Below are 27707 nucleotides of genomic sequence, written 5' to 3'. Positions count from 1 at the left end.
ATACTAGACTGTTCCCAAATTGTTTTTGGTAAACATGTGGTTCTAGAACTAATTATGAGTTATCAACTTATCATTTAAATCAAATTTCTTGTTTAGTTAAGGGAATTTGAATAGTAACAACAACTAACAAAATTGGCTGTAAATAAATCTTTTTCACAGTTTTCAGGTTAAGTTTTCGTTCACATGGTGTGGACATCAAGAAAAAAAAACTCCTGATATAAAACCTAGCTTAACAAAAAATATTAATATAAAAGCTACAAAATAAATCAGTTCTCGTGCTAGTAATTTCTGATTTTATTCAAAAATATATCAAACATTTTTAGACCCAAGAGGCGAAAACAATAAAATATAGTTGAATTTTCAAACCCGACCTTATAAATAAGGTTAGGGGCGGCATGAAAAGAAGAAGAATTAAACTTGACACAACTCATTTTTAGAAATAAATAAACAGTGCATTTTATTTAATTGGCAATAACAAATTTGGCCAGTCATATCATATCCTCTCCAATCTCTCTTTTAATCTTTCTCTTTTTATAAGATCTCTAGATAAAGCCGACGTGATCGCTATCTTCATGGATGTTTGTTTTCCATTTTTTGTTTGATAATTGCTTATTTTTCCCTTTTTATTTTCGTTATCTTATTAGATGAGACGAAACTCGCACATCACGAGTCACGATGGACATGGTTAGCCATGATTTGCCAAAAAGTTTGGAGTGAAAAAACAATCATGACATCGTCATACCAAGTTAATGGAATTTCACTGTTTCTTGTAATTCGTTCCACTAAATTGAAATGAAATTGATTCATATGATTTACGTTGGGTCATTCATCAACGTCTACGTTGAATCGATCTATTACGTGTCGCGTGTTCGATTCCTTCTGTATGATGGTGTTATGATTTCATACGATTTAAGTTGGATGATAAATTTCGGTATATTATTAAACCTCATATTTTGGTTTTTTCCTTTTCAGATATTTATTTTATGTATTATGAACCGACGTCGATTATGTATGTATTTTTATACGAATATGATACAAGTTGGATGCTAAAAAAGAAATGAAAAGGATACCAAAGTGAGAAAATATGGCAAGAAGGGAGATTGGATGGAGGAGGCCGAGAGCAACTACGTATAATAGAAGAGCCACATTCTTTTGTTGTGAATTTCCTCTCCTCTTCTTTTACTTTTCTTTTTTCTTAGTTAAAACTATTTTCTTATTCAATATTTTTGTGCCACTCAAATTCTTCTGTCTATATTAAAGAGAAAAAAGAAGTGAGAAAGAGGACATAATCTCACATAAAAATCTTCAAGAAATAACTAGTATTATAAAGAGCTGAAAATATCTTCGTTTGAAAAATTTTCTTTAAAATTGACGAACTCAAATGCTAAGAAATTAATTATTTTTTTAATTGGTAACCTAATACATACTTCGTCTGATGGCTTAATGATTGTTTTACCGATGTGCTGCCAACGAAAATATGACTTCTGACAATTAGAAGAGAAATAACAAATCACAACAGTTAGCAGCAAATTCTGATAATAGTTGTAGACACAAACTAAACTGATCAAAACTACTAATATTTAAGCTATTGGGACAAACTAGGCTTTATTTATCATATTTTATAGTAGTTATGCAACTTAATGCTATTAGAAAGGGTAAATTTTAAGGTATTTAAAAAAAGATTATGATAAGTATTCACATTACACTAGAAGAAAATGAGTTCATTGTCACGTAATATTCGGTCACGATAATTTTTTTTTCGTCACAATAAAAATATTGTTACGAATCTGTGACGATTAGTGAATGGTTACAATATTGGTCACAAATTTTTTTTAGTCTCTAAAACGTCATACGAGTTGCGACTAACTCATACGTATCTATTTCGTCACCAAATGTAACGATTTGTAAACGTATCTAAAATGTCACAATTGCTTACTAAAATTATCGTCTCAAATACGTTTTATTTCATGACTGAAATCACGTATCAAGTTAGTCACTATTTATGACGCTGTTGTAGTCTTAAAACGTCACACTTAGTGACCTGTAAAATGTCACTTTTCCGTCACAGTTACTAACTAAGTACATGTATCAAAACTGTCATTTATTATAACAAAACTTTAGTCCCTAACCCTTAATGCATTTTGTTACTATTATTACGTTATAATGTTTAACTCATCACAACCAACCATTAGTGTCAAAATGATTACAGTTAATGACCAAAACCATCGTCTCCTATTTTTCTTAATATTATTGTTTCATCAAATTATTGTCACAATGATACATAAGCTATATATTAATAATTACAACAAACTTATATAATAAAATAATTTTGTTGATTTATAAATTAAAGTAAACAAAACCAATATGAAAAACTGGAGTATTATTAATAGACAAAATAAAGCTAAACCAAACTTAATTAACTAGCCACTCTATCTTGTGGAGGAATAGACGTTTTCAATGTCAAGTGCTTGGAGACATCATGACTCTTTTTCAATTCATTTTCAAGTTCTTCAAAACATAGAAATCCCATTTTCCAGCTTTGTTTTGATATTCCAGCAATCTATAAAAAAACACAAGTATATGAACATTTTTAAACGCAAATAAAATACTAAATGTTTAACTCATTAAAAAATATGTAATTATCTATAATTTAATCTATAAATATTACCTTAACATAAATTTCATATTTCTCCTTTTGGGTTAGACTCTATTGCCAATCCCTAGCCATTTGAAGACTCTCTCTGTGTAAAGAGTTCTTTCACATGTTCATCGATTTTTCCTGCAATCACTCCATCTAAATATATACGTAGATGGAATCACAACAGTTTCCTCAAATCAATGTAACAGTGTGAAATCAATTCAATTCCTTTATATATACATACAGATCGATTAGAATAGTCAAACGGAAAATCTATTTATACAATTATATACATACATTAGATTAGTCAAAATCAAATCACTCCGGAAACGTATCAATGATGATGCAGTACTTTAGTAAACAAAGTGCTAAAACGTGATAATAGAAAAAGGATAATTTCAATGATTGATTGCATAATATAAATCTAACAATTAAATTAAAAAGATGGCCACTAACCTTGCAAGAGTGGTCGATGAGAATGAGAGAAACAAAGCGGTGAGAAGAAAGAGTAATAGAGTTTTCAATTAGGGTTAAAATTTAAGGATTAGGTATATTCTTTATATATAAGATAGGTGAAGTTTTTAGGTATACTAATAAATAGTTTAAGAGGGAAACTCCAAAAATTACTAAATATTTCGAAAATCTTTAGGCGCTTAAAATTCTAATTATTAATAAAAATAAAATATTTTCCAAAAATTAAAAATCTAGTATATATGGTATCTTAAACTACTTTGTTAAATTTAATTAAAATATAATATAATTATTTAATCATAAATTCAAACTGCTTTAAAATAACCATAATTCCTTACATGTTCTAGTAACCAACTTGCAAATTCTTTTCCTCTAAGCAAGGTTAGATTATCTCCACTTATGTCAGGATTAGCACCAACCATGATTTTATTGAACAACCTACATAAAAGATAAAAATATTAATTATTAAGAAACATAACACTATTTTATGTTAACCACTAATTAATGAAATATAACATGTTTTCACGAACCTTTCAAATGATTTTAACAACATTTATTCACAGTTTAACAATCATTTAGTGTTATAACATTTTTTTGTTTATATTCATGTTGTTTCATGGATTAATTAAGTGGTGGAAATGAGATGGATAGACACGAAGTAAACTTATGAAGGATATTTAACTATAAGTTAAAATAGTTATCTACTTTATAAACAATATAATCATTTTCATATTTTAAAGATAATTATTAAATAGTTATCTACTTTATAAACAATACAATCCTTAGGATGTAATTGATTAGTTTATAAAAGAAAGTTTTTAATTAGTAGTGCGTATTTTCCTTAATAAAATACAATTATCATTCTCTATGTAAAAGTATATTTAACTGGTTAATCAATGTATGCTTCATAAAAAATATCATAATACCATTACAATAATTATGATTTAAATTATCATAACAATTTGAGATAACATTTTGATATAAATTTATCTGTAATTGTAATATTATATGACCAAACAATTACGAACTTGTTACAATTTTTTTTCTTCCCAATAAAGTATCTAAAAGGTCACAAATGTGTGACAAATAATTTTGTCTCAAAATGAACGTCACTATTTGTGACTACATAATTGTAGTGAAACCGTCACATTTGTTACGATTAATAATATTGACACCATTTAGTAGCTAATAGTGACAATTTCAGTGACGATTTAATTCGTAATAATATTGTGACGAAATAGTTACAAATTTATAACTAAAAAAACATGTCATAACATAGTATTTAAAAAATCACAAATTTATGACAAAAAAAATTCGTCTCAATCTAACGTCACAATGTCCGATTTTTCTTTTAGTGTTAGTTATCATGCATAATCTTGGTTATCGAAATATTTCCTTTCATTATTCAGGAAAACAGCAAAATTAGCATTGCTTCATCTAGCTCTTTTTTGCTTCGACATTGGGATTGAGTGGAAAGAACAGAAAAATTATCATATTTTTAAACTGTAGTGACTTATTAGTAGATCGATTTACAGGATAAATTGTTTTAAAAGTGTTACTTACTTAGTTATCATTACCCTAGTTATTACCAATTAATTTATGTGAATGTTTGACATTAGCATGACAAAGAAATCTGAGGTGTCACAGAATTATATGATTGCTTGGAAACGTGGCGGTTTGATTATGATATAACAATGCATGGGTTAATCATTTGTTCATTACGTGGTTGCTTTTACGATACATATGTATCTTCCGTTCCAGTGGATGCATCAAAAGTTTCTAAAGAATAGCCAAACAAAGTATATTTCCAATAAAAGAATACCACAACGGTTTCAGCAGGCGGTCATAGAAGCTTCACAATTTCATTTTTTTTTTTGTTTTTGGGCAAATTTCGTAAGTTACGAAGTTTACTGTATAAAACATGCAGCTTTCCTTAAATAGATTTTAACCTTTAAAATGCTTTATATCCAGAAAGACTTCTTATAATTTAAAATCACGTAACAATTTTACGTACTAATCCCCTTCTCAAATCACGTTCTTAAATTTTTGTAAGTCGTTCGGATTCTTATTTAACAATTGGGTTTTAATTTTGTTAAAGACAATTAACAAAACACAAAAAAAAAAAAAAAAGAAGCTCAATTAGGGTAATTATCGATCACATATCTTATGTGTAGTTAAGGTTATTTGGTCCTTTTTCTTATTTTTAACTTGCGGTATAATTTTGGAAAACATAAACACGAGATTTTATGAAATTATTCAAAAATAAATAAGAAAAAACATCTAGGAGAATCTGATTTCTTTGTCTTCACAGTACATTGACCACTATTGAGAAAAATAGTGTATTTAACCTTAAATTTTAGTTAATATATACTCTTTTTTTTGGCAAACAGTTAATATATACTATGTGTCTAAAGATCGATTGAAAGCTAAACAATAATATATAGAGGTCACACTAGCCAGATATTATGTCATTTGGGTTTTATACACTCATATATAATATGTTCATTGTCACAGGAAGCCATTACGTAAACTTATCTCATATAATTAAGCAAGTAAACTATTAGGAGAGATAACAGGTTTAACAAACTGGTTTAGTATAGTATAGTTGATGTAGGATTAAGCCTCTTTTCACTTAATCCTACTCTTGTATATAAGCTAATGTAATCACACATTTTACAGTTAATGAGAAATATAGTTTTACACAACTTTATGCTTAATTCTTGTTATGGTATCAGAGCTAACAGAATTTCAAAGCTTCTGCCATTGTTTCTCATTCATCTTCTTCGATTGAGCTGAGATTGAGCTTGTTCTTTCAAATCATGAGCCGCTCGATTTCCCAGATCCTCATCGATTTCATCCTTAGCTTCTCTTTCGCTGTGATTCAATTTCTTTTGTTTGCATCTTTCATTTTCTTTTTCTTACTTTTGATTTCAATTTCTTTGACCTAGATTTGTTGCTATCTTCTTCGTTTCAATCAATCGGCACAGATCCTCTTCATCGATCTCAATTTCATCATCAGGAATGGGATCGATTAATCAAGCTCCCGCAGCAATTCCAAACAACAATCATCAAGCTCCAGATCAATATGAGAACTCGTATTTCTTGCGCGCGGCGGATCATGCCGGTCTTGTGCTTGTTTCCGATCGTCTCACCGACGGTTCTGAGTTTCATTCTTGGCGTCGCTCTATCCGTATGGCGCTTAATGTTCGTAATAAACTTGGCTTCATCGACGGTACAATTCCTAAACCTGCTGATACTCATCGCGATGATGGTTCTTGGTCTAGGTGTAATGGCATGGTAGCGACCTGGTTAATGATTTCAGTCTCTAAAAAGATTAGCCAGAGTTAATTGTTCTTGTCTACTATTGAAGCTATTTGGAAAGATTTGTTATCTCGTTATAAGCAAGACGATGCACCAAGAGTCTATGCGATTGAGTACAATTAAGCAGGGTTCACTTGATGTTATTTCTTACTATACCGAATTGGTCACATTATGGGAAGAACACAAAAATTACACTGAACTACCAGTTTGTACTTGTGGACGATGTGAATGTAATGCAGCTGTTCTATGGGAAAAACTCCAACAACGCAGCAAGGTCACAAAGTTTTTAATGGGACTCAATGAGAGCTATGAAGCTACTCGAAGGCATATCTTATTGCTTAAACCTTTGCCTAACATTGTTGATGCATTTAATATGGTGACACAAGATGAGAGAGAGAGGACTATTACACCTTCTACCAAGCTTGAGAATGTGGTGTTTCAGAATTCTGGTCCTTCTGAAATGGTTCCCCCTTGTTATTATAACGCAGAAGCTACGCAGAGTATGAGTGCTGGATACTATATTGGTCCTCCGGATAACTCGGCTTATGCAGCGGTGAACTATAGGCCTAGTCAGCGTCCGTACTGCACTCATTGCAACCGTTCTGGTCGTACAATACAAAAGTGCTACAAGCTGAATGGTTATCCACCGGGTCATAAGTTTGGACCGAGAGCTTCTACACAGCAATACTCACTACCTCGTAGTCAAACCACTTCAGGACAACTTCCATCGTTTCCTCAACAGTCTCACTTCCAACAATCTCAGTATGCACGTCCTGGTCTGATGGCTAATGCAGTGACACATCCTGCTCCTTTATATGATACACAGCCTGCATCTCTCTATATGCCGCCACCAGCTACGACTGCTACTAATCTCGATTTGTCCCAATTTAGTAATGATCAAATTCATTCTTTGATCCATCAACTCAACACTCATGTCAAGCTGCCTGAACAATCATCTCCTCATCTAACTGCTACGATAACTGAGAGTGGAACCATGGCACCTACTTCCACCGTTGGTACTGTTTCAATTGAATTTCCATCTTCTAATCTCCAATATGAAAATCATTCATTCACTTTTCAACATCATTCACTCACTTCTTTATATTCTACTCTTCCTAATGGTGCTTGGATAATTGATAATGGAGCCACTAGTCATGTTTGTTCTGACTTGGCTTTGTTTAGTGAAATCTTTCCTGTTTCAGGTGTTACAGTCTCGCTCCCTAATGTCACTAGAGTGCTAATTACACATACTGGAGCCATACATATTTCGAATGATCTTATCTTGCTTGATGTGTTGCATGTCTCGACTTTCAAATTTAATCTGCTAAGTGTTAGTTCTTTGTTGCATCGTAATTAATGTTCTGCACATTTTTACTCCGATGCTTGTTTTCTTCAGGACCTTTCTCAGGACTTGACAATTGGTAGAGGCATCTTAATTCACAGTCTTTATATCTTGGAGACTGACGTTCTTACTGCAAATTTATGTGGATCCTTGCTCGTAGATGGTGACCTTTGCCATCAACGCCTAGGACATCCATCTCCTGCCAAGTTACAACATATGTCGGGTACTTTACCTATGTCTAAGTCAAGTTCTTAAATTTTCCAATTTGTCCTTTAGCAAAACAAAGAAAATTATCTTTTCCATCTCAAAATCATTTGTCTTCTTCACCCTTTGATCTTGTTCATTTAGATATTTGGGGTCCCTTTTCTATTGAGTCTGTAGAAGGTTATCGGTATTTTTTAACAATAGTGGATGATTGTACTCGAGTCACATGGCTTTATATGCTAAGAAATAAGAGTGATGTTTCTATTGTTTTTCCTGATTTCATTAAGCATGTTCAAACTCAACATAAGACTGTTATAAAGGCTATTTGTAGTGATAATGCACCTGAATTAGCTTTTACTCAACTTGTTAAGGCTCATGGCATGGTACATCAATTTTCATGTGCATATACTCTTGAGCAAAACTCTGTTGTTGAGCGTAAACACCAGCATTTGTTAAATGTTGCATGCGCATTGTTGTTTCAGTCTAATGCCCCATTACAATATTGGTCAGACTGTGTGCTTACTGCTGTTTTTCTCATCAATCGTACTCCTTCTCTTTTATTAGATAAGATTTCACCTTATGAAAAATTATACAAGAAAAAACCGGATTATAGTTTCTTACGTTCATTTGGGCGTATTTGTTATGCCTCTACTCTTGTTAAGGATAGAAATAAGTTTACTCCTAGAGCTGAGTCATGTGTCTTCTTAGGCTACCCTTCCGGCTATAAGGGATATAAAGTTTTGAATCTCGATACTCATACTGTTTCAACGACTCGAAATGTGGTGTTTCATGAAACTGTTTTTCCATATAAAACTATTTCATCTGATTTACCAAACCATGACTTGTTTTCTCGAATCATCATGCCTTTGTCTACACCTGTTGCACTTGATCCTCTTAATACAGTTTTGTATCCTGTTTTTGATGGTAATGTGTTGGCTTCTGCTCCTGTTACAAGTGCATCATCATCATCATCATTGTTACCTGTAACACACTCTATTGCCACTCCATCATCACCATCACGAGAGACTGTGACATCAGCCTCAGAACAGGCTCCTCTGATCATAACCAAGTCGAAAGGACATGTGAAGGCTCCAGGTTACTTATCCGATTACCATTGCAATCTTATTCAAACTTCACATTCTTCTGCTTCCACTTCTTCTTCTACTCCAGATTCTTTTCCTCTTTATCCCCTCTCCTCTGTTATTACATATTCCAAACTTAAGTCTTCCTATCAGGCTTTTGTTCTCTCTTGTTTACTTGAAACAGAACCGAAAATTTTCCACGAAGCCATGGCCCATCCTCACTTTCCGAAAGCTATGGATATGGAGATTACAGCTCTTGAACAGCTTCGCACATGGACTGTTGGATCTTTACCACCAGGTAAACACGTGATTGGGTGTAAATGGGTTTACACTATCAAATATAACCTATATGGTTCGATTGACAGATATAAGGCACCCCTAGTAGCAAAAGATTATACGCAGCAGGAAGGTATTGACTACATTGAGACCTTTTCTCCTGTTGCCAAATTAGCGAGTGTCAAGTTCATTCTTGGTCTTGCTGCGAAACTAGGCTAGACTCTTACTCAAATGGATGTCACAAATACCTTTCTCCACGGTACTATTGATGAAGAGATTTACATGAGTCTTCCACAAGGCTATACTCCTGCAAATGGTGCGCCTTTACCTCCGAATGCAGTCTGCAAGTTACACAAATCATTGTATGGCCTTAAACAAGCATCACGACAGTGGTACCATTGCTTCTCTACTATGGTTCTCAATGAGGGTTTTGAGCAGTCTCATGTTGACAATTCTTTGTTTGTTAAACAAACTGGTGAATCGTTCATTGCATTATTGGTCTATGTCGATGACATTATGATTGCATCCAATAATGACTTTGATTTACAGGCTCTTCAGGCTGCTCTGCATAAGGCGTTTAAGATTAAAGATTTCGGTGCTCCTCGATATTTCATTGGTCTTGAAATAGCTAGGAATGCTTCGGGGATCTCTATATGCCAACGCAAGTATGCTCTAGATATTCTTGCTTCCACAGATATGCTTGCTTGTAAACCTGAGAATGTTCCCATGGATCCGACTATTCACTTAAGTAGGGAATCAGGAAACCTGTTAGTGGATGGAACTTCATGTAGGGAATTGGTTGGGCGATTGTTATATCTTACCATCACTAGGCCAGATATTACTTTTGCTGTTAACAACCTTAGTCAGTTCCTTTCATGTCCAACTGATGTTCATTATGCTGCTGCTCTACGTGTACTACGCTATATCAAGAGTAATCTGGGACAGGGTCTTTTCTATTCTGTGGACACGGAACTATATCTCAATGCGTTCAGTGATGCAAATTATGGTACATGCCCTGATTCTCGCCGTTCTGTTACTGGCTTCTGTGTTTACCTTGGTACGTCCTTGATAAGTTGGAAGTCTAAGAAGCAAGGAACTATGAGTCGTAGTAGTACAGAAGCAGAGTATATGTGACAACCCGTCCCGCGGACCCCTCTAGCCTCACTGCTAGATGCCCCAACGGACCGTCTGTGGACCCCGCTAGCCCCCCCTCTAGCTGCCCAAACGGACCCCAAGCTGGTCCTGCAGGGCATCGATCTTAACCCATCATTGTGGATATCCCAATCCACCAGTAGGTTATTGGTGCGCCAGGGTTGTTAAAGGGTGGGGACCCTAATCCTAATCCTGCAGATAAATTGGTGGCAACTTGTCCTGTGAGAAGGTTGTTAAAGGGTGGGGACCAGGGTTCGAGGAACGTCTGGCGCACCAATAACCTACTGGTGGATTGGGATGTCCACAATGATGGGTTAAGAACGATGCCCTGCAGAGCCAGCATGGGGTCCGTTTGGACGGCTAGCAGTGAGGACCAATTGGTGGCAACTTGTCATGTAAAAAGGTTGTTAAAGGGTGGGAACCAGGGTTCAAAGAACGTCTGGCGCACCAATAACCTACTGGTGGATTGGGATATCCACATTAGGATCGATGCTCTACATGGCCAGCTTAGGGTCCGTTGGGACGGCTATTAATAATCAAAACTATTAATAAATCTCCAAAAGTATAGTATTATTTTATATTTCAGATGAATCAAAATTCCGATTAGATATATAGGACAAAGCTATTTAGTGGCCGAATAATAGACATAGCTAATTTAAGTAGTGACTCAATCAATTATTGCATTTTTAATATATTTGTATGTAACTCATTACCCATAAGTTATATTTTACTTACATCTTTTTCTTTCACATATATAAATACTGAAAAAAAATTCTAACATATCTCGCATCATAAGATTGTTACATACTCGAAACGTTTATCAATGAATCGTTTTCCAAATATGCTCTTAAAAAAATATATACTGTACACTGATCACGAATAATATCCAATGACTTTGGTCAAAGCATTAATCTACGTAAGAAAATATCTTACCTTTTTCGAACATGTCTTGGAGACATCAAAGGTCGAAAATAAAGTTGTTGTACACCATCGCGGTAATAAACTGTATGATAATGGTAATGAGAAATAGTATGAACTTTAATAATGTTTTGTACCAGTAAAGAAGTGGTAAAAGTATTTGTATTAAAATTTAATTAAAAATGTTTTGTAAGTAAATATCCCTAAATTATATTAGTTATATTCAGCGTACCATACCGTTTCTTTCCAATCGAAAGATATGATGATGATAATGTTAATGTTATGCATGCATGCTGTAATTTACTTTTACTCTTTTAGATAGAAGACTTAGTGTGTAGAAAGGAGATAAGGAACGTTTTTATTGTGTACAATCGTTCATTGGATCACCATTCAGATTTGCAGCTTATCTGATAGATTTTTTTTTTTTTTAAAAGAGAGCATAACTAATACTAGATCGCATTATATAAACCCATTGTTTTTAAAACCAACTAAGTAACCAGCCATTTTTATTGATTCGAACATTCATACCAAAGTGGCAGTAAATGATCATATGTTATTGACATGGAAACGTTAAAAACCAATGCGATAAAAAAAAAACCTTCCTTATATGTGTCCATCCATATCCATGTACAACTATACAAGTACGACAAAGCAAAGGTGGTTACGCATACATCTACCGGCAAACACAAGAAAAAGTTTTATACGTATTATTGGCACTGTATAAAGTTTGCCACTTGTAATGCTAACAGAGCTTTCTACCTCTAATGCGCGCGTGACTTCCACACGCATCGGAGAGGCCTGACGTATTGAAAATGATCTTACTTTCTTCTTTCTTTTTTATGTTTCCCCGACACAAATTTTGATTAAGCTTTCATTTCAAACTATTTACTGTAAGAGAACATTAAAATAAAGTAAAATAGGATCCAAAAAAAAGGTGTAATTAGTTACAACTTACAAGAAATTGCATGATTCAAGATTTGTTTATTACAACAGAAATCGTGATTCGCACTTAATTAATTTAGTTTATAGATTACCAATTACTAATTTATTGCCGGTCAGATTGGTTACACCTTCAGCGAACGTATAGTATAAAGTAAATTATGCACATGTAACTAGAGATTTGCTATTAAATAATTTAGGTCTATAGATGATTACATCATTGAACAACTAATGGTGGTTTTGAAGGAAAAAAAATAATATATATATCATATCGCAATTTCCAAAATAATAAGATAAAGTTTAATTATACTCTATGCATGTAAACTGAACTAAACTAAACTAAAACGGCCTGAACACTTTACAAAATGGTAACCATGTGAGACCTATTGAGGCAGTAAAACTAGCTAGTAGTTCAATTTCATTAAGCTAATGATTGGTTGTAAGATATTTAATTTATCAATATTTAGTCTCTAAATAAATCCTTTTTTAGTTAAATATCTGATCAAAAGTCAATTAAAACATAACGCGTACTCAACCACGATCTAGTGTTATTGTTGTAACACTTCAGGATTGAATCCAGATAGACCAAACAATCACACTATAAAATTATGAAAATTAAATATAACTAGACAAAGAAGAGTTTGTGATAAAAGTTAATAACAAAAATTGTAAATAAAAAAAATATTTAAATCAATCAACAAAAAGTATTGGGCATAGAGAATCATAAGAGAATTATGATAACAAATGCAATTAATTACATTGAATGCATTAAAAACTGTTTTTGAACACAAATCACTAGTGTAAAGCTAACCTACTCTCACATTGTTAACTATTTATGCAATGAATTTTCTAAACCCTAAACTGTCATTTGAAATCAGAAAATGAAGCAAACATTAACAAGGTTCAAGTTTGATATGTTCACAAAGTATCTTAACTTCAAATCCCGTTGGCTAAGAAACACTTTTCTCACCTTTGTTATTTTCAGGAAATTCAACAACATTTTCTATGCCTAGATGAAATAATCCTAAGAACATAAACTAGGTAGCTAATCTAGTTCTAGCAATAAGAGCAACAAAGATGAAGAACAACAACATCAATTCCAATCTAACAGCCTAACATCAATTAATCATAAATCCCTTAAGAAACCATAAACCCAAATAAAGAAAAATTATATATATGTGTAATATTAAGAAAAATTTTATATTATTTATTTCAATGGTATATACTTTTGTCCTAAAAATCTCTGTCTAATACCAATTGTACCCTACAAACAGCAATTGTTAAGCTCATCTTATCCACCTCAATTAATGGCAGTGACCCGGTTAGTCTCTGTTTAATCTGATTATTTTCTTTATAATCTAATTATTCCCCGCTTAGTTTTGTGTATACCGATTATTTTAAAAACCAAATATTAATTAGAAATTTATTTTTGTTATTTAGACATTTACATTGAGAGTTTTTGATGTACTATAATAGCTAATGTACAAACTTTTAATGAAAATTATAAAATTTTGTTTTTAAAATATGTTATTATGTGTTTACATTAATTTTAAAAACAGTATTATAATTTTATATATTGTTTGATGTTTTTCTATTAACATAGATAAAAAAAAATTATATATATATATGGTGGACAAAAAAAATATATGTATATATATATATATATATATTTAATATAATATATTCTTATTTTATTATTTATTTATTTAAATAGTCCTAAAACTAGTTTAGATTCATCTTTGCTTAGTGTTCAATTTTGTTGATAGACGCTAAGTCTATCACAAACGTCCAACTAGTTCAATATTTTTGCTAGACGTTAAGTCTATCACAAACGTCCGATTAGTTCCTAGCGATTCTTTTAAATAAGAGTACGGACAAAATAATAATGATTGAGAAACGGCTAATTAGTTTTTTTGTTCGATAAAGAAACAAGAATATCAGGATTAAAAAGAGCTAAAGTGAAAACAGCATAATATTTGACATACAGTGTCACGTGAACTAATTTGCTTAGTAACGTAAATGTAGTAAGAACTTTGCAAATCTCACTCTCTTTTAAGATCTATAACAAATTCCAGATTGTCGTAACATTTTATTAATGTATAGAGAACAACTAGTTAGTGGAATGATATTGTTATCTATATAGTGTATTTATTTATATAGTTGTACATTCATATACAATTAAACGTACATAAAACTTATGAAATATAATTATTCCACAACATGCCAAATTGTTTTCCGCAAAGTATATAAGCATTCATTTTGATCATTTGTGAGTCCTAGGTTGGTTTAAATTAGTAACTCTACGAAATAAAGTATATCGGCGTATAATAAGCAATATATGTAGAATAATTTAAATGACATAATCTTAAAGAAACAAATATCAAACGACCAAAGTTACCGAATAATGTACATAAGTATTTATATATTATGTAAATATGTAAGAAAGTTGGTCAAAAACCACAAAATCGTACAATAATTAGGTCATTATTTATGTCATTCTCCATTTTTTCAATCATACTACATGGGTGTATATATGGATGCATAGGTAGAATCTAGACATAATCCTCAAAAAAAGAGCTTGCCTAAACTGAGATTGACAAGCATTATGATTTTTATGAATATAACTAATTATGTATTATCTCTTAAGACAAATCCCAAAAAAGGTTATGTTGATAACTGGTTTGTTTTCTGTACGTCAAAATGTATGTAATTTGGTAATGGCTTAGCGTGTGAATTATTGTTGTAGGTCTTTTATTTCTTATAAAACTACAATGACACTAAAGCTTTTTTAATTATCTCTTTTTCAAAAGTATTCAAAAATATTATTGTTCACACAAAACATTTCTTCTTTTTCCATCTCTCCCAGACACACCCATTCCTCTCTTTAGCCCTAACCCCCTATATATACGTGAAGTCCCCGAAACACTAAGCTCGTGCCATAAGCTTTTATATTAAGAGAAAACACTTACCAATCTAAGTGTCACCTCTCTTCTTCCTCATAAAAAGAAACCTTAAACTAGTTTATATATACCAAATTAAGAGATAAGCATGACTCTCCTCAACACCGAAAACACATGGGCCTTCGTCTTTGGCTTGCTCGGTATGATACTAACGCTGTGTTCATTTCTTATATGTGGATATTTTTGATCAAGTTCTGCAACCGTACCCTTTTATAAATTCTAGAGATTTATTATCGATTTACTAATACCATATTTTGATATATATTTGCATTATTTTCAGGCAATGTCATCTCCTTCGCCGTGTTCCTCTCTCCTGTGTAAGTAACATATATATAAATCAGCACATACAGATATATATATAAATATATATGTACGTTACATCAATATATATATACTCCCTTATAATTGAGTAATTAATATTTAGATTTATTTTGGACGCAGGCCAACATTCTATAGAATTTGGAAGAAGAAGACAACAGAAGGGTTTCAATCTCTTCCTTATGTCGTGGCGCTCTTCAGTGCAACGCTCTGGCTTTACTATGCGACACAGAAGAAAGATGTCTTCCTCCTCGTCACTATTAACGCCTTTGGATGCTTCATCGAAACCATCTACATCTCTATGTTCCTTGCCTACGCTACCAAGCCAGCCCGGGTACGTAAAAAAAATCCTCAGCTCCTCGTATATGTCAACATGCATGTGGTTAAAAAATCAAATGAAGTCGCTAAAGAAAACATTTCTTAATGGATGCTGCAGATGTTGACAGTGAAGATATTACTTCTTATGAACTTTGGAGGATTCTGTATCATTCTCCTTATCTGCCAGTTCTTGGTAAAAGGAGCAACACGTGCTAAGATTATCGGAGGGATCTGTGTTGGATTCTCTGTTTGTGTTTTCGCCGCCCCTCTAAGCATAATCGTAAGTACTAATTAATTAAGAGGCCATTAAACTGTGATTTGGTTTCAATGATTAACATATATATTTGTTTAAAATATAGAGGACGGTTATAAAGACAAGGAGTGTGGAGTACATGCCCTTTAGCTTATCCTTAACCCTTACAATTAGTGCTGTCATATGGCTCCTTTATGGTCTTGCTCTCAAGGACATCTATGTTGCTGTAAGCCATTTCATCTCTCTCTCTCTCTCTCTCTCTCTCTCTCTCTCTCTCTCTCTCTCTCTCTCTCTCTCTCTCTCTCTCTCTCTCTCTCTCTCTCTCTCTCTCTCTCTCTCTCTCTCTCTCTCTCTCTCTCTCTCTCTATTTATATATTCATCTATAGAAATAATTGTATTGCACATACACTCAATTTAATTTGAATTTTATGTAACACTGTAATCAATATAGCAGGAGTCACATATACTGAAAGACGTAAAGTTAGAGATCTTTTTGGTTATAAAAGAAGTGCATATATATTAACATGATTATCATGTCTTGAAGCATCATAATCATAAGTTTATCATTATCATAATGTATATCACATGAAGGTGCTTTTGTTTCTAATGAACCTGAGACTTTGAGGTTCTAATCATAGATTCATAGATAAAAAGAGATATGGATTGGCAAAGATAAACAACTAAAGAAAGCAAAACTCTTTTGTTTGGTACTTTCCTTTACGATTAAATTATAAAAAAATTTATAAAGAGACTCGCTTTATGTTCCACAGAAACATTAAAAGATTTTGCTTTCGCAAAAGAAACTTATTAGATATTAAGTTCTTTTTATCTTTATTTGTTACACACAGAAATTATATATTGTACGTAACTTCTATCGATGCCGCACAAGTTTGCTATAAACTTTTACTTTTTTTTTTTTAACGTACTTTATTCATAAGCTAGAAAGCATGGAAAGTGAGAATATTAAATAAGTTTATCATATTATTTGCCAATTAATTATGTTTTTTTTTCTGCAGTTCCCGAACGTGATTGGTTTTGGTCTCGGTGCACTCCAAATGATACTCTACATTGTCTACAAATACTGTAAAACGTCGCCGCATATAGGAGAGAAAGAAGTAGAAGCTGCTAAGTTACCTGCAGGGGTGACCCTCGACATGCTGAAGCTAGGCACAATATCATCACCTGAGCCAGCAACTCTCGTTCGTCAAGCCAACAAGTGTACCTGCGGCAATGATCGAAGGGCTGAGATGATTGAAGATGGTCGTCAGACCCCTATAAACGGCAAGCAGCCCTCTTCCGCAGCAGCTACATAATTAATAAAAATACGTTAACCATGCATGCAATGTTGACTTTACCCTGCGCCCCCGACTTGATATACCAACCACCATGTGTACCCGTTACGCTGTCGTATTTTCTGAGTTTATCAAGTGTGCGAAGTAGAGAAATTAGGTTTCCGGATGATTTATAGCATTTTCGGATGTTATATTTATGCTTTTCCGGAATTGAATTCTCTACTTCTTTTAAAAATTTCATGTAATTATGTATTGGGGATATGTATATTTCCTATTTTGTCATTTAACGAAAACTATTTTAAAATAATCCTTATGATTCTGCCTTATTTTAAATATTTTCAACGGTATCATATCAATTACACGAAAAATAATATTAGATTTACGTACTAGAATTAACGCAGTGTTTCTCTTTTCATATAACAAAAAAAAAAAAAAAAAAAAAAAAAAAAAAAAAAATCAGAAAATTTATAAATGTTTAAATACGGGAAAATATTGGTATATATCAATCTAGATGGAGTATACATTTTCTTTTAATAATTAAACAGAAGCATGATGAAAGCTCATAATCAAATTTTAGCTGTTAACCACTCAACTCTATCCTGAGCTACTTATTGTTGTCACAAAACATGATCAAGAGGAAACTTGTTCAACTATCTAACATGAAAACCGTACAACTTGCTTTCCAAAACATCTTGACAGCTGTCATCAGGATGATTCGTCTTCATTCTTTGTGAACAACCAAAATCAGCACAGTTGGCTTGGATCAGGTTACAACAACTAGAAAATATCCATCAAACAGCAGCTAGAAGCAAAGATGTGAAGAAAGACAAATGCAACTAAAACTACGAAAACTTAACTTTGAGAAGGAAACAACATCGGGTAGGCCTCATTGTTGACAACTCATTGTTGAAATAGATAACCAAAGATATATGAAATATGTTTCTCCAATGACAGTGAAAGTCAGTGATTTATATTTTTAAAACATATCCATCAAGTATTTGAGGCCACAGTTTCGATGCTCTAAGTTTGAACCTAAGTTTCTCTACATCAAAAAATTTCAAATTGTGTCCTGTAATGTTGATTAACTCTAGTTTATTACTCGGTTTAAAAAATTGCATAGTGGGCTCCGGTTCTCCATTTATCTACCAATAATTAAAAGCTCACTCACTACACAAGAAGTCTCATATGTTCAAATGAGAGAACACGCCAAAAAACGTTCATGGTTCTCTGGAAGCTTCCAGAGCATTCTAGATTCGACTTAAAACCTTCTCGGCTACTGCTATAGTGAACTGGATGTCTTCTGCAGTGTGAGCCAAGCTGGTAAAACCGGCTTCGAATTGAGAAGGTGCCAAGTAGACCCCTTCTTCCAACATTCCTCTGAAAAACTTTCCAAACTTCTCTGTATCACTCTTCTTGGCGTCCGAGAAATCATAGACGGGTCCTTCAGTAAAGAAGAAACCGAACATCCCGCTTATGTAACCACCACACATTGCATGCCCAGTTTTCTTCCCGGCTTCTAGTATCCCATTTGTAAGCTCTTTCGTGATCTTGTCCAAGTATTCATATGTCCCAGGCTGACTTAACCGCTTCAGCGTGTGAATACCAGCAGTCATAGCCAACGGGTTACCACTTAGCGTACCAGCTTGATACATCGGTCCTGCTGGTGCAACCTGCAAAAAGACATGAATGATCAAAACTCAGGACGTTCTCCTTCTCTTGCACCAAACTCAAGTATTGCTCGGTTCAATTTCTAACATCTGAAGCCTTACCATTTCCATAATGTCTCGCCTTCCACCGTATGCTCCCACAGGAAGACCACCACCGATGATTTTCCCAAGAGTTGTTAAGTCAGGCGTGATTCCAAAGTATTCTTGAGCTCCACCATAAGCTAAACGAAAACCAGTCATGACTTCATCGAATATAAGAAGAGCACCATTGTCTTTACTAATCTGGCGTAGACCATTGATGAACTCTGGTTTAGGTGTAATAAAACCCGAGTTACCAACAACAGGTTCAAGAATGATGGCACCAATCTCGCCTTTGTTTGCCTCAAAGAGCTTCTCAACAGCAGCAATATCATTATAAGGAGCTGTAAGAGTATCTGAAGTAGCTGATTTTGGTACACCAGGGGAGTCAGGTAAACCCAAAGTAGCTACACCACTACCTGCTTTGACAAGGAAAGAGTTCGCATGACCATGATAACAACCTTCAAACTTGATGAACTTCTCTTTCCCAGTGAAGGCACGGGCGAGACGTAGCACGCCCATACATGCTTCAGTACCCGAATTAACAAACCGAACCATCTCAATACTTGGAACAGCTGAAATCACCATCTCCGCAAGAACATTCTCTAAGAGACAAGGAGCACCAAAGCTTGTTCCTTTCTTCATTGTCTCAGCTAAAGCTGCAAGAACCTGCACTAGACACAAAGCTATATATCATATATCTTAATCACCAGCCATCTTGAAATGATCGAAACTGGTAAAGAAACAAACCTCATCATCAGCATGACCAATTATAGCTGGTCCCCAAGAACCAACATAGTCAATGTACTCATTCCCATCAATGTCCCGTATCCATGAACCCTTTGCAGAATCCATCACAACTGGTTGACCTCCCACTGATTTGAAGGCACGTACAGGTGAGTTCACACCTCCAGGCATTAAGTTCTAACACAAAAGCATCAACCAGTTTCAGTAATCAGAACACAATGAAACCAAAAAACATAAACTTTATCTCAGATTGTGATTCAATCTCATGTATTCTTGTATTGTTCGCAATTTCCCTTGAAGGGTCACAATAAAAATCAATTTAAACCAAAAAATATGATCTAATTCCTCAAAATCAAAGCAACACAGGAAAAAAATTGAATCCATGGAAATTGAAAAAGGCCTAACCTTGGCAGCATTGAAAGCTTCCTCAGATTTCTGAAGAGTGAAGTTCTTCGTCTTCTCTTCTACCGAAACGGACATCTTGACGCAGCGGCGGTTGGACGACGAAGAAGAAGCTCTCTTAGAGAACTTTGGGGAACAAGAAAACCCAAGAGCAATCCCTGATCCTGTAAGCGTTGCTGCCATTGTTGCTCTATTATCTCTAAGTCTCTCTGTTCCTACTCTCTCTCTCACTTTAGTGTGTGTGTGTGTAGTCAACAAAGATAAGGCGGAGATGGATCTTAAGATTTTAGATGGAGCCGACCCGGTGGTTTAAATTTAGACCCGAATCCGGTTCAACTTGACCCAAAATCTGTAACTCAAGTCAATTTTGTTTGTTTGACTCTTTTTTTTCCAAAACAATTGATTTACAGAAGAGAAAAACCCCTAAGTTAATACTTAAAGTCCCATGTATAAACAAGATTGTTGGTTAATAAATGAATATCTTTTGGGATAAATAAAAGACGATATGAGATCAAAGATCTTGAAGTTGTTGTTAGCAGCAATATTTACCAGATAGTAATTCTTTGGTTATTTACTTGTTTTATTTAATTAATTTATGACTTGATTTCTTCACAAATTATAAAATAATCAGTTTTTAATATTAAAAAAAAAACAGATTTATATAAATAAAAAAACTGATTAATATAAAATGTTAAGTATATCATAAATCATGGGGTCTCTATATATTATTTTTGAAAAAAAAAATTTATCCAATTTACTTTATTTTTAAAATTATACATCTTCATTGAATTATACACTAATTGTACAATTTTATTGTTTCATATCTTTATCAGTTTTTCTAAATACTATACATATATATATGTGTATATAACTGAATATATTGTTTTAAAAGTAAAACATTTAACAATGTTCTTATTAACAACAAAAATATTTTTTTATTAATAATATCACTAATAGTTTTTTCACCAATCAAACATTATTTCATATCACTAATTTTTTATAACCGCACTTGTCCCGTAAATATTTTCTTCTGCACAAATCACAATTAAATCGTATAATAAAACTGTTTTATCCGTACAATCAAATACATTCTTACCATTCAGATTAAAACATTTGATATTACTCTTCTTTACCTTTCCTCTTCTTTCTTTAATATCTATTTAGGTTTATTGGCTTTACATTGATCATTAGTGAGTCATCGTATCCCTTCCCTTTTAAAATATCAACCATTTAGATACTATACTCGATAGAGATGCTCTGGAATTCTTTATCAGTAACTATTTCTTTTGAACTTGTCGGTCAGTAAGAGATGTAATATTATATGAGGATTCAATTGATCAAAGAACACGTACGTTGTTCTACAAAATATCCCACTCGGACAGTATAAATAAATAAAGAGATTAATAAAAAGTTAGAAACTTGAATACTAAACTACTTTTTATTTATTAATAATCAGGCGACGTGTCGAGGCCTATGCGGCTGCACTTGCCACGTCTCCGCCGTGTGACCACCTCTTTTCAGTTTCCATAAGTAAAGCCGATGTTACCATCTTCTCTTCTCTCGGCATCACCGAAAAATGGCGACAGAGACGGCAACTAGTATCAAGAAGCTCCCATCTCTCTCTGGCCTCAATCACCGCCGTAATCCACTAGATGAAAACCCCTTCTTCCACCCCTCCGATGGCTTCTACATCAACCCTTCTGACGTCATCCTCTCCCAGGTCACCTACGACCTCTCCGCCCAGTCCCAACCACGCTTTGCCTACCACAGAGCTGGACCTCGCCAAGAGATCATGTACGAGCCATCGGCTGTGAAAGCTGCGATCGTGACTTGCGGAGGGCTATGCCCGGGGATGAACACAGTCATAAGAGAGCTCGTGGTTGGTCTATGGGAGCTGTACGATGTCAAAGAGATTTATGGCATACCAGCTGGTTACAGAGGGTTTTATTCCATGGAAGCCGTCAAGTTAAATCCCAAGATCGTTCATGATTGGCACAAGAAAGGTGGCACTGTCCTCGCCACTTCCCGAGGTGGCTTTCATCTCAATAAGATCGTAGATGCCATCCAACTCAACGGTTACAACCAGGTCTTGTTCTGTTTACAATGTGTTCTGTTTTGTTCTGTTTACAGTGTGTTCTGTTTTGTTCTGTCTAGGCAAAGTTGAGTTTGAACTCAAATCCTCTGTTTTTGCCCTCATCAGGTGTATATAATAGGAGGAGACGGCACAATGCGTGGGGCTGTGGAGATCTTCAAGGAAGTAAGCAGGAGGAAACTGGAGGTGGGAATCACAGGTATTCCCAAAACCGTGGACAATGATGTGGGGATCATTGATAGATCGTTCGGGTTTCAAACGGCTGTAGAGATGGCTCAGCAGGCTATATCGGCTGCTCACGTGGAGGCCGAGAGCGCAGTCAATGGCATTGGACTGGTGAAGCTCATGGGCAGAAGTACTGGACACATTGCTCTGCACGCCACACTTAGCAGTCGTGATGTGGATTGTTGTTTGATCCCGGAGATGGACTTCTACCTTGAAGGAAAAGGTGGGCTGTTTGAGTTTCTTGAAAAGAGACTAAAAGAGCGTGGCCATGCTGTTCTTGTTGTGGCTGAAGGTGCAGGCCAAGATATGATACCAAGAAATGATTCGCAGAAACAAGAGAGGGATGAATCTGGCAACTTAGTTTTCTTGGATGTGGGAGCCTGGTTTAAGTCAGTGCTCAAGGAATGGTGGGGGAGAGAGCATCCAGACGAGCTGTTCACCGTCAAGTATATCGATCCGACTTACATGATAAGAGCTGTACCTGCAAATGCTACGGATAACTTGTATTGTACACTCTTGGCTCACTCGGCTATCCATGGAGTCATGGCTGGTTACACAGGGTTCGTTTCTGGTCCGATCAATGGTAACTATGCTTATATCCCCTTAGAGGAAGTGGCACAGGCTAAGAATGAAGTGAACACGAATGACCACAAGTGGGCATGGGTGCGTTCAGTCACAACTCAGCCTGATTTTGAATCAAAATTTTAAGGGGCATTCACTGTGAGACCCTTGAGAAGATTAGAGTGAGAGTGAAGCGAAAATCTTGCCAGCAAGTAATAATCTCATCATGTATTTTACCTAATTTGCGTGATCCAAGTTATCTATATGTATGTCTTTTATAACATGGGAACAATGCTTAAATTCGAGGAAAAACTTTGAAACAAAGATGGGAATGGGATCCTTAAACTCTCTCTCTCTATTATTAATCCTAATAAGCATTTTACTAGGAATTACTTCATCATGGCTTGCTTGTTGCAGAATCGTTTTCTTTAAGCATATAAAAGAGAGTGGTTGAGCAGGAGCTTGAGCTCTGCATTGTATTACAAAATCATAGTAAGACTGTAAACTACTAAAGACCCCCCCCCCCCCCCCCCCAAAAAAAGAAGAAAGATTGGAAGTCCTTACAAATACATCTCAAATTAACTCAAAAGTATCCAAATTGGATAATCCAATCATACAATCCTTATAGTTAAATAGAAAGTTAGAAACTTAACAGCTACACAAGTGGGGCGAACCAGGTACTACATGAGCCTAACAGATTACACGATACACCAACATAGAAATAAATCCCATCCTGTAAATCACTCCTATGATTCACAGATGTAGGTTAAGTTAAACCGTCTTTTTGGTTATGTTTTTTCTTACTTTCATATCCGACTTGCAGAAAAGAGAAGAAAGACAAAAGTAGTACTCTTTCTCTCTTTGCCTTCCTTCGCTTGCTCACCTTTCATTCTCTGTGTTTTCATCTTTCTCCTTACCATCACTCATTTCATTAATGGCATCTGTAACGATATCCTTCACCTCCGTTTTTCTATGCATAAGATCAACTCCAAAATGGCTCCCTAATATTTACACAACCAGCAAAATAATGTTCAATAAAACAGTTTCCTGCAAATTTTGAAGAAGACAACAATTACCGATTGAGTAAAAGGGAAAAGCTTTACAGAAACATACCAAGCTTCCGCAGAATATCAGATAGAGTTGCCTGTTTGAAAACAAAATTCAGAATGTCCTGAGTTCAAGATTTTGGTAAACGGTTTACAATCTGTTAAATCTCAATCTATAGAAGTCTCACCGTATTGAAGTCTACTTCCTTCAGGATTTTGGCCACCACTACATGCAGTTCTTTTCTTGTGGGTTCTTTTTTACCTTTCTCAGGGGATTTTCCTGCACCTGCACAAACAATGAAACAGAAAATCGATACACCTTCAAAATTTGATATATAAAGCTTTTAATATCGAGCTGAGAAATCATTCAAACCTTGATCTTTGGATCCCTTTGCCTGTGGTTTACTTGTCTGTTTCTTGCCTTTCTCTTTAGAGGAATCGTCTTTATCAACCTCTTGCTTCTTGCTTGATGATGCAGTTGATTTATCGACTTGTTTGGAGGACTTTCGACCAGATTTTGCAGAACCTTTAAGAGACTTCTCCTCCTCAGCTGCTGGTTTCTCCTTCTTAGTCCTTTTTGACAAGCTTTTTTTATCGGTTGACTTTTTCTTCTCCTTGGCATTATCTTTCTCGTCTTCAGTTTCAGTATCTTCATCTTCAGAACCAACATCAGCCTCACCATTTCCTTCTTCCGTTTCAGATGGCTTATCTTGCTTCTTTCCAGAACTTTTCGTCTGCCTTCTCTTCTGTATATATCAAACATAAAAAGACACTGATCATTTATGCAACGTCACGCAAAGGCAGAGAAAGAGGCTTTCATGAAAATGCTCAACTATTTTCTTCCAGAAATCTACACATTTTCTTCTCACAGAGACATATCACACAAGGAGTTAAGTGGGGAAAACCAAACAACCAGAAATGAGAATGCAATGAAAAAAAGAAAATGGCTTGGAAATAAGACAGTGCTGAGATGTATACATTTGCTGAATAAAAACCATCAAGTAAAAATTGACCCAGCCTTTGAATCTAGTCTTGGATTTGCTACTATTCCCAAGTTTTCCCATTATAGTACGACACATTGCTTAATAATTACCGCAAACCAAATAGCAGCCGTATGTACAACTAATAAGTTGTGAAATAAAAGAAAATCATATTACAATACATAGATGTGCACTATGTAAATTGCAGAACTTCCTAGGTAAAGTTTTGTGTTCAAGAATGGATAAGGTAGCGCAGACAAAGCTACTCAAATCATAAAGATCACACGGTTCATAATAACAAACTAGAAAAGGGGGATATTTTTATCAGCCAGGGGAGAAATAAACAAATCATGTTAATGATTTCAAACTAAAGAAGAGGAAAGATAAAATTACAAACCTTGGCTGGGACATCTGATGATTCCCCAGAAGTCAAGTTATTTGGTGTGCTCTTCTTACGCTTTTTAGTTTCCTATATTATATGTATTCAAAGAAAAGAGAAAACCCGTATCAAATCAAACACAATGGAGAACAGTGATTCAGATTCAGGTGCTAGGTTAGAGTACCTTTTCACTATCAGCAAGTACAACATCCCTCGTTACCTTGGGATGTACCAAAAATTCAAGCACTTTTACAGCAAGTTCGTCCTGACAGTATCGGAACAGATGTATGAATATACAAGCAATCAAGACACAAACAGATAGACAAAAAATTTGCTATCACTTACTTTTTTCTCATTACTTTTGTTATTGGGTATATCAAGCACATCACAGAGATCAATCAACTTTTCTTTGATACATTTATCAAGCTTCTCCTTTGTTCTTGCTCTTTGCTTCTCCTCCTGGAGAACCAATTAAAATACCGCTCTTAAAACAAAGCTGGTCATCAACTCATACACGCCCCTGAAACTATATATATATCTACACAACAAAATTGGTACCTCTTGCTCTGACCATACAAAACCCGAAAACTGACCAATGTTTTTCTTCAGCGTCTGTGCCTGCACAGCATTTTTCACACAAACCCTTGAGTAATCATCAATCAATCAAGCACTCTGGCAAAAGAGAACAAAACATCCGGTATCATATAATAAACAGAGACAGAAGCTTTAATACACACACACATAGTAAATAAGGTACCTTTCCTTTCTTGCCGTAGAGAATGGTGTGAAGTAAGAAGAGATTGTCGTCAGGCTTTCTCTTGGATAGTTTATAAGCAACTGAAAGAAACAGTTTAACACAATTCAATCAGACCCAAATCATTCTCCAAATCTATGTAAGGTAAAAAGAAAAACCCAAATCAGGGTGTTAAATTACATACCATTTGGAATCTCCTTAAGCCGTGTACCACGACCCTAAAAACGAAACTAAAACTAGTCAAATTCTGGAAAAGAATCTAAAACAAACCCAAGAAGCAAAGTTTGAATCTTTATATATATATATATATACCTGCTCAATAGAGCCAGGCTTGTTCCCAGAGGATCGAGAAGGAGGAGTAGTATCAGTATCCGAAATGTAACGCTCAGTCCTCTTTCTCTCCCTTGTAGGCCTCTCACTGAGTGGAGTCACCGGAGATTTAACTCTTTCTCCACCATTCGCTTCTCCTTCTACTACTCCTTTGTCCTTCATGGCTTCCTCTTTCTTCTTCTTCTCGGCGTCTTCACTTACTGGAGCTACTACCTTCTTCTCTGTTGTATCCTTCACGGAATCAGCTTCTTCCTTGGGCGGAGAATCAACTGCTAATTCTGGTGTCTTCAATTTTAGGGTTTCAGTCGCCATGTCGAGATGAGATTACACTAAACAGTGGTGAAAACGAGACTCGAATTAAAAGAGTACAAAAAGCAAAACCCTAAGTTTCTGAGCTTTTTGGGATAAATTCGAAAAACAAAAAAAAAAAAAAAAAAACCCAAAATTGGGGATTTAAAAGTTTTGGTGGTAAAAAAGAAAAAAATAAAATGAAAATGAAACACAAAGGCGGGGGGCTTTTTTTCGCGCACCTTATTTCACAGAAGCTCGCGGCTAAGCTAAAAAAGGCTAAACAGAGGATATCAGTAAAATGGTTTAAGGGCGTTCACGTTTTGAGGTGCGTTTTCAACGCTGTACACGCACATATAATGCATATGATGACTCTATTGTCGAAATATTTCTGTAGTGCTCTTTTAGTAGTAGTTGAATATATTTCCTAATAATGTATCATTTATCAATATCTATATATACATTTTTGCAATTTTTGCACCAGTTTATGAAAAAAATCTTGGAGTTCCAACTTATTTACAGGAATACCATTGGCATTAATATTTTTTAATTTATAATTTATTAAATTTGATAAGGTTTCCAATTTATGATTAAAATCATGTTTTCAATACAAAATATGTGATAATATACGATTCTTTTCCAAAATTTTCGCCCCATTTAATTACGAATTTCTT

At 34.5% G+C, this 27707-nt stretch overlaps 4 protein-coding genes across 4 annotated transcripts; 2 read left to right on the top strand and 2 right to left on the bottom strand.

Moving 5' to 3' along the window:
- The first annotated feature begins 15133 nt into the window (after window positions 1-15133).
- LOC104698971 (bidirectional sugar transporter SWEET11-like) lies at window positions 15134-17791 on the top strand. The gene is made up of 6 exons (XM_087453126.1): window positions 15134-15443; window positions 15584-15620; window positions 15745-15955; window positions 16058-16219; window positions 16299-16418; window positions 17209-17791. The coding sequence occupies exons 1-6, from the start codon at window positions 15392-15394 to the stop codon at window positions 17503-17505; spliced, it is 879 nt and encodes a 292-aa protein (XP_087309252.1). The 5' UTR covers window positions 15134-15391; the 3' UTR covers window positions 17506-17791.
- A 770-nt stretch (window positions 17792-18561) lies between these two features.
- Window positions 18562-20653, bottom strand: LOC104791090 (glutamate-1-semialdehyde 2,1-aminomutase 2, chloroplastic). Its single transcript, XM_010516892.3, has 4 exons — window positions 20382-20653; window positions 19980-20153; window positions 19254-19898; window positions 18562-19154 (listed from the first exon to the last, which is right to left on the bottom strand). The coding sequence occupies exons 1-4, from the start codon at window positions 20559-20561 to the stop codon at window positions 18732-18734; spliced, it is 1422 nt and encodes a 473-aa protein (XP_010515194.2). The 5' UTR covers window positions 20562-20653; the 3' UTR covers window positions 18562-18731.
- Window positions 20654-21679: 1026 nt separating this feature from the next.
- LOC104791089 (ATP-dependent 6-phosphofructokinase 2) lies at window positions 21680-23580 on the top strand. The gene is made up of 2 exons (XM_087453125.1): window positions 21680-22464; window positions 22579-23580. Exons 1-2 carry the CDS (start codon window positions 21955-21957, stop codon window positions 23401-23403), a joined length of 1335 nt encoding a protein of 444 aa, XP_087309251.1. The 5' UTR covers window positions 21680-21954; the 3' UTR covers window positions 23404-23580.
- A 233-nt stretch (window positions 23581-23813) lies between these two features.
- LOC104791087 (DEK domain-containing chromatin-associated protein 1) lies at window positions 23814-27325 on the bottom strand. The gene is made up of 11 exons (XM_010516887.3): window positions 26728-27325; window positions 26600-26633; window positions 26419-26498; window positions 26220-26279; window positions 26007-26120; window positions 25846-25926; window positions 25680-25751; window positions 24676-25048; window positions 24491-24588; window positions 24370-24400; window positions 23814-24257 (listed from the first exon to the last, which is right to left on the bottom strand). The coding sequence occupies exons 1-11, from the start codon at window positions 27055-27057 to the stop codon at window positions 24136-24138; spliced, it is 1395 nt and encodes a 464-aa protein (XP_010515189.2). The 5' UTR covers window positions 27058-27325; the 3' UTR covers window positions 23814-24135.
- Between the last annotated feature and the right edge of the window lie 382 nt (window positions 27326-27707).

This window comes from Camelina sativa, chromosome 6 (genome assembly GCF_030686135.1).
Source record: "Camelina sativa cultivar CO46 ecotype springtype chromosome 6, ASM3068613v1".
In the NCBI taxonomy this organism is placed as follows: Eukaryota; Viridiplantae; Streptophyta; class Magnoliopsida; order Brassicales; family Brassicaceae; genus Camelina; species Camelina sativa.
This window is presented reverse-complemented; position numbering and strand designations above follow the sequence as displayed.

Bases quoted from the DNA above. Each gene is read 5' to 3' on its own strand.
- LOC104698971 (XM_087453126.1), top strand. From the start codon at position 15,392: ATGACTCTCCTCAACACCGAAAACACATGGGCCTTCGTCTTTGGCTTG. The intron at 15,444-15,583 runs GTATGATACTAA...CATTATTTTCAG, and splicing joins CTTCGTCTTTGGCTTGCTCG to GCAATGTCATCTCCTTCGCC. The intron at 15,956-16,057 runs GTACGTAAAAAA...TGGATGCTGCAG, and splicing joins ACGCTACCAAGCCAGCCCGG to ATGTTGACAGTGAAGATATT.
- LOC104791090 (XM_010516892.3), bottom strand. From the start codon at position 20,561: ATGGCAGCAACGCTTACAGGATCAGGGATTGCTCTTGGGTTTTCTTGT. The intron at 20,154-20,381 runs GTTAGGCCTTTT...CTTTTGTGTTAG, and splicing joins AAGCTTTCAATGCTGCCAAG to AACTTAATGCCTGGAGGTGT. The intron at 19,899-19,979 runs GTTTGTTTCTTT...TGTCTAGTGCAG, and splicing joins TTGGTCATGCTGATGATGAG to GTTCTTGCAGCTTTAGCTGA.
- LOC104791087 (XM_010516887.3), bottom strand. From the start codon at position 27,057: ATGGCGACTGAAACCCTAAAATTGAAGACACCAGAATTAGCAGTTGAT. The intron at 26,280-26,418 runs GTACCTTATTTA...AATGCTGTGCAG, and splicing joins TCTACGGCAAGAAAGGAAAG to GCACAGACGCTGAAGAAAAA. The intron at 24,589-24,675 runs GTTTGAATGATT...TTGTTTGTGCAG, and splicing joins AAAGGGATCCAAAGATCAAG to GTGCAGGAAAATCCCCTGAG.
- LOC104791089 (XM_087453125.1), top strand. From the start codon at position 21,955: ATGGCGACAGAGACGGCAACTAGTATCAAGAAGCTCCCATCTCTCTCT. The intron at 22,465-22,578 runs GTCTTGTTCTGT...TGCCCTCATCAG, and splicing joins AACTCAACGGTTACAACCAG to GTGTATATAATAGGAGGAGA.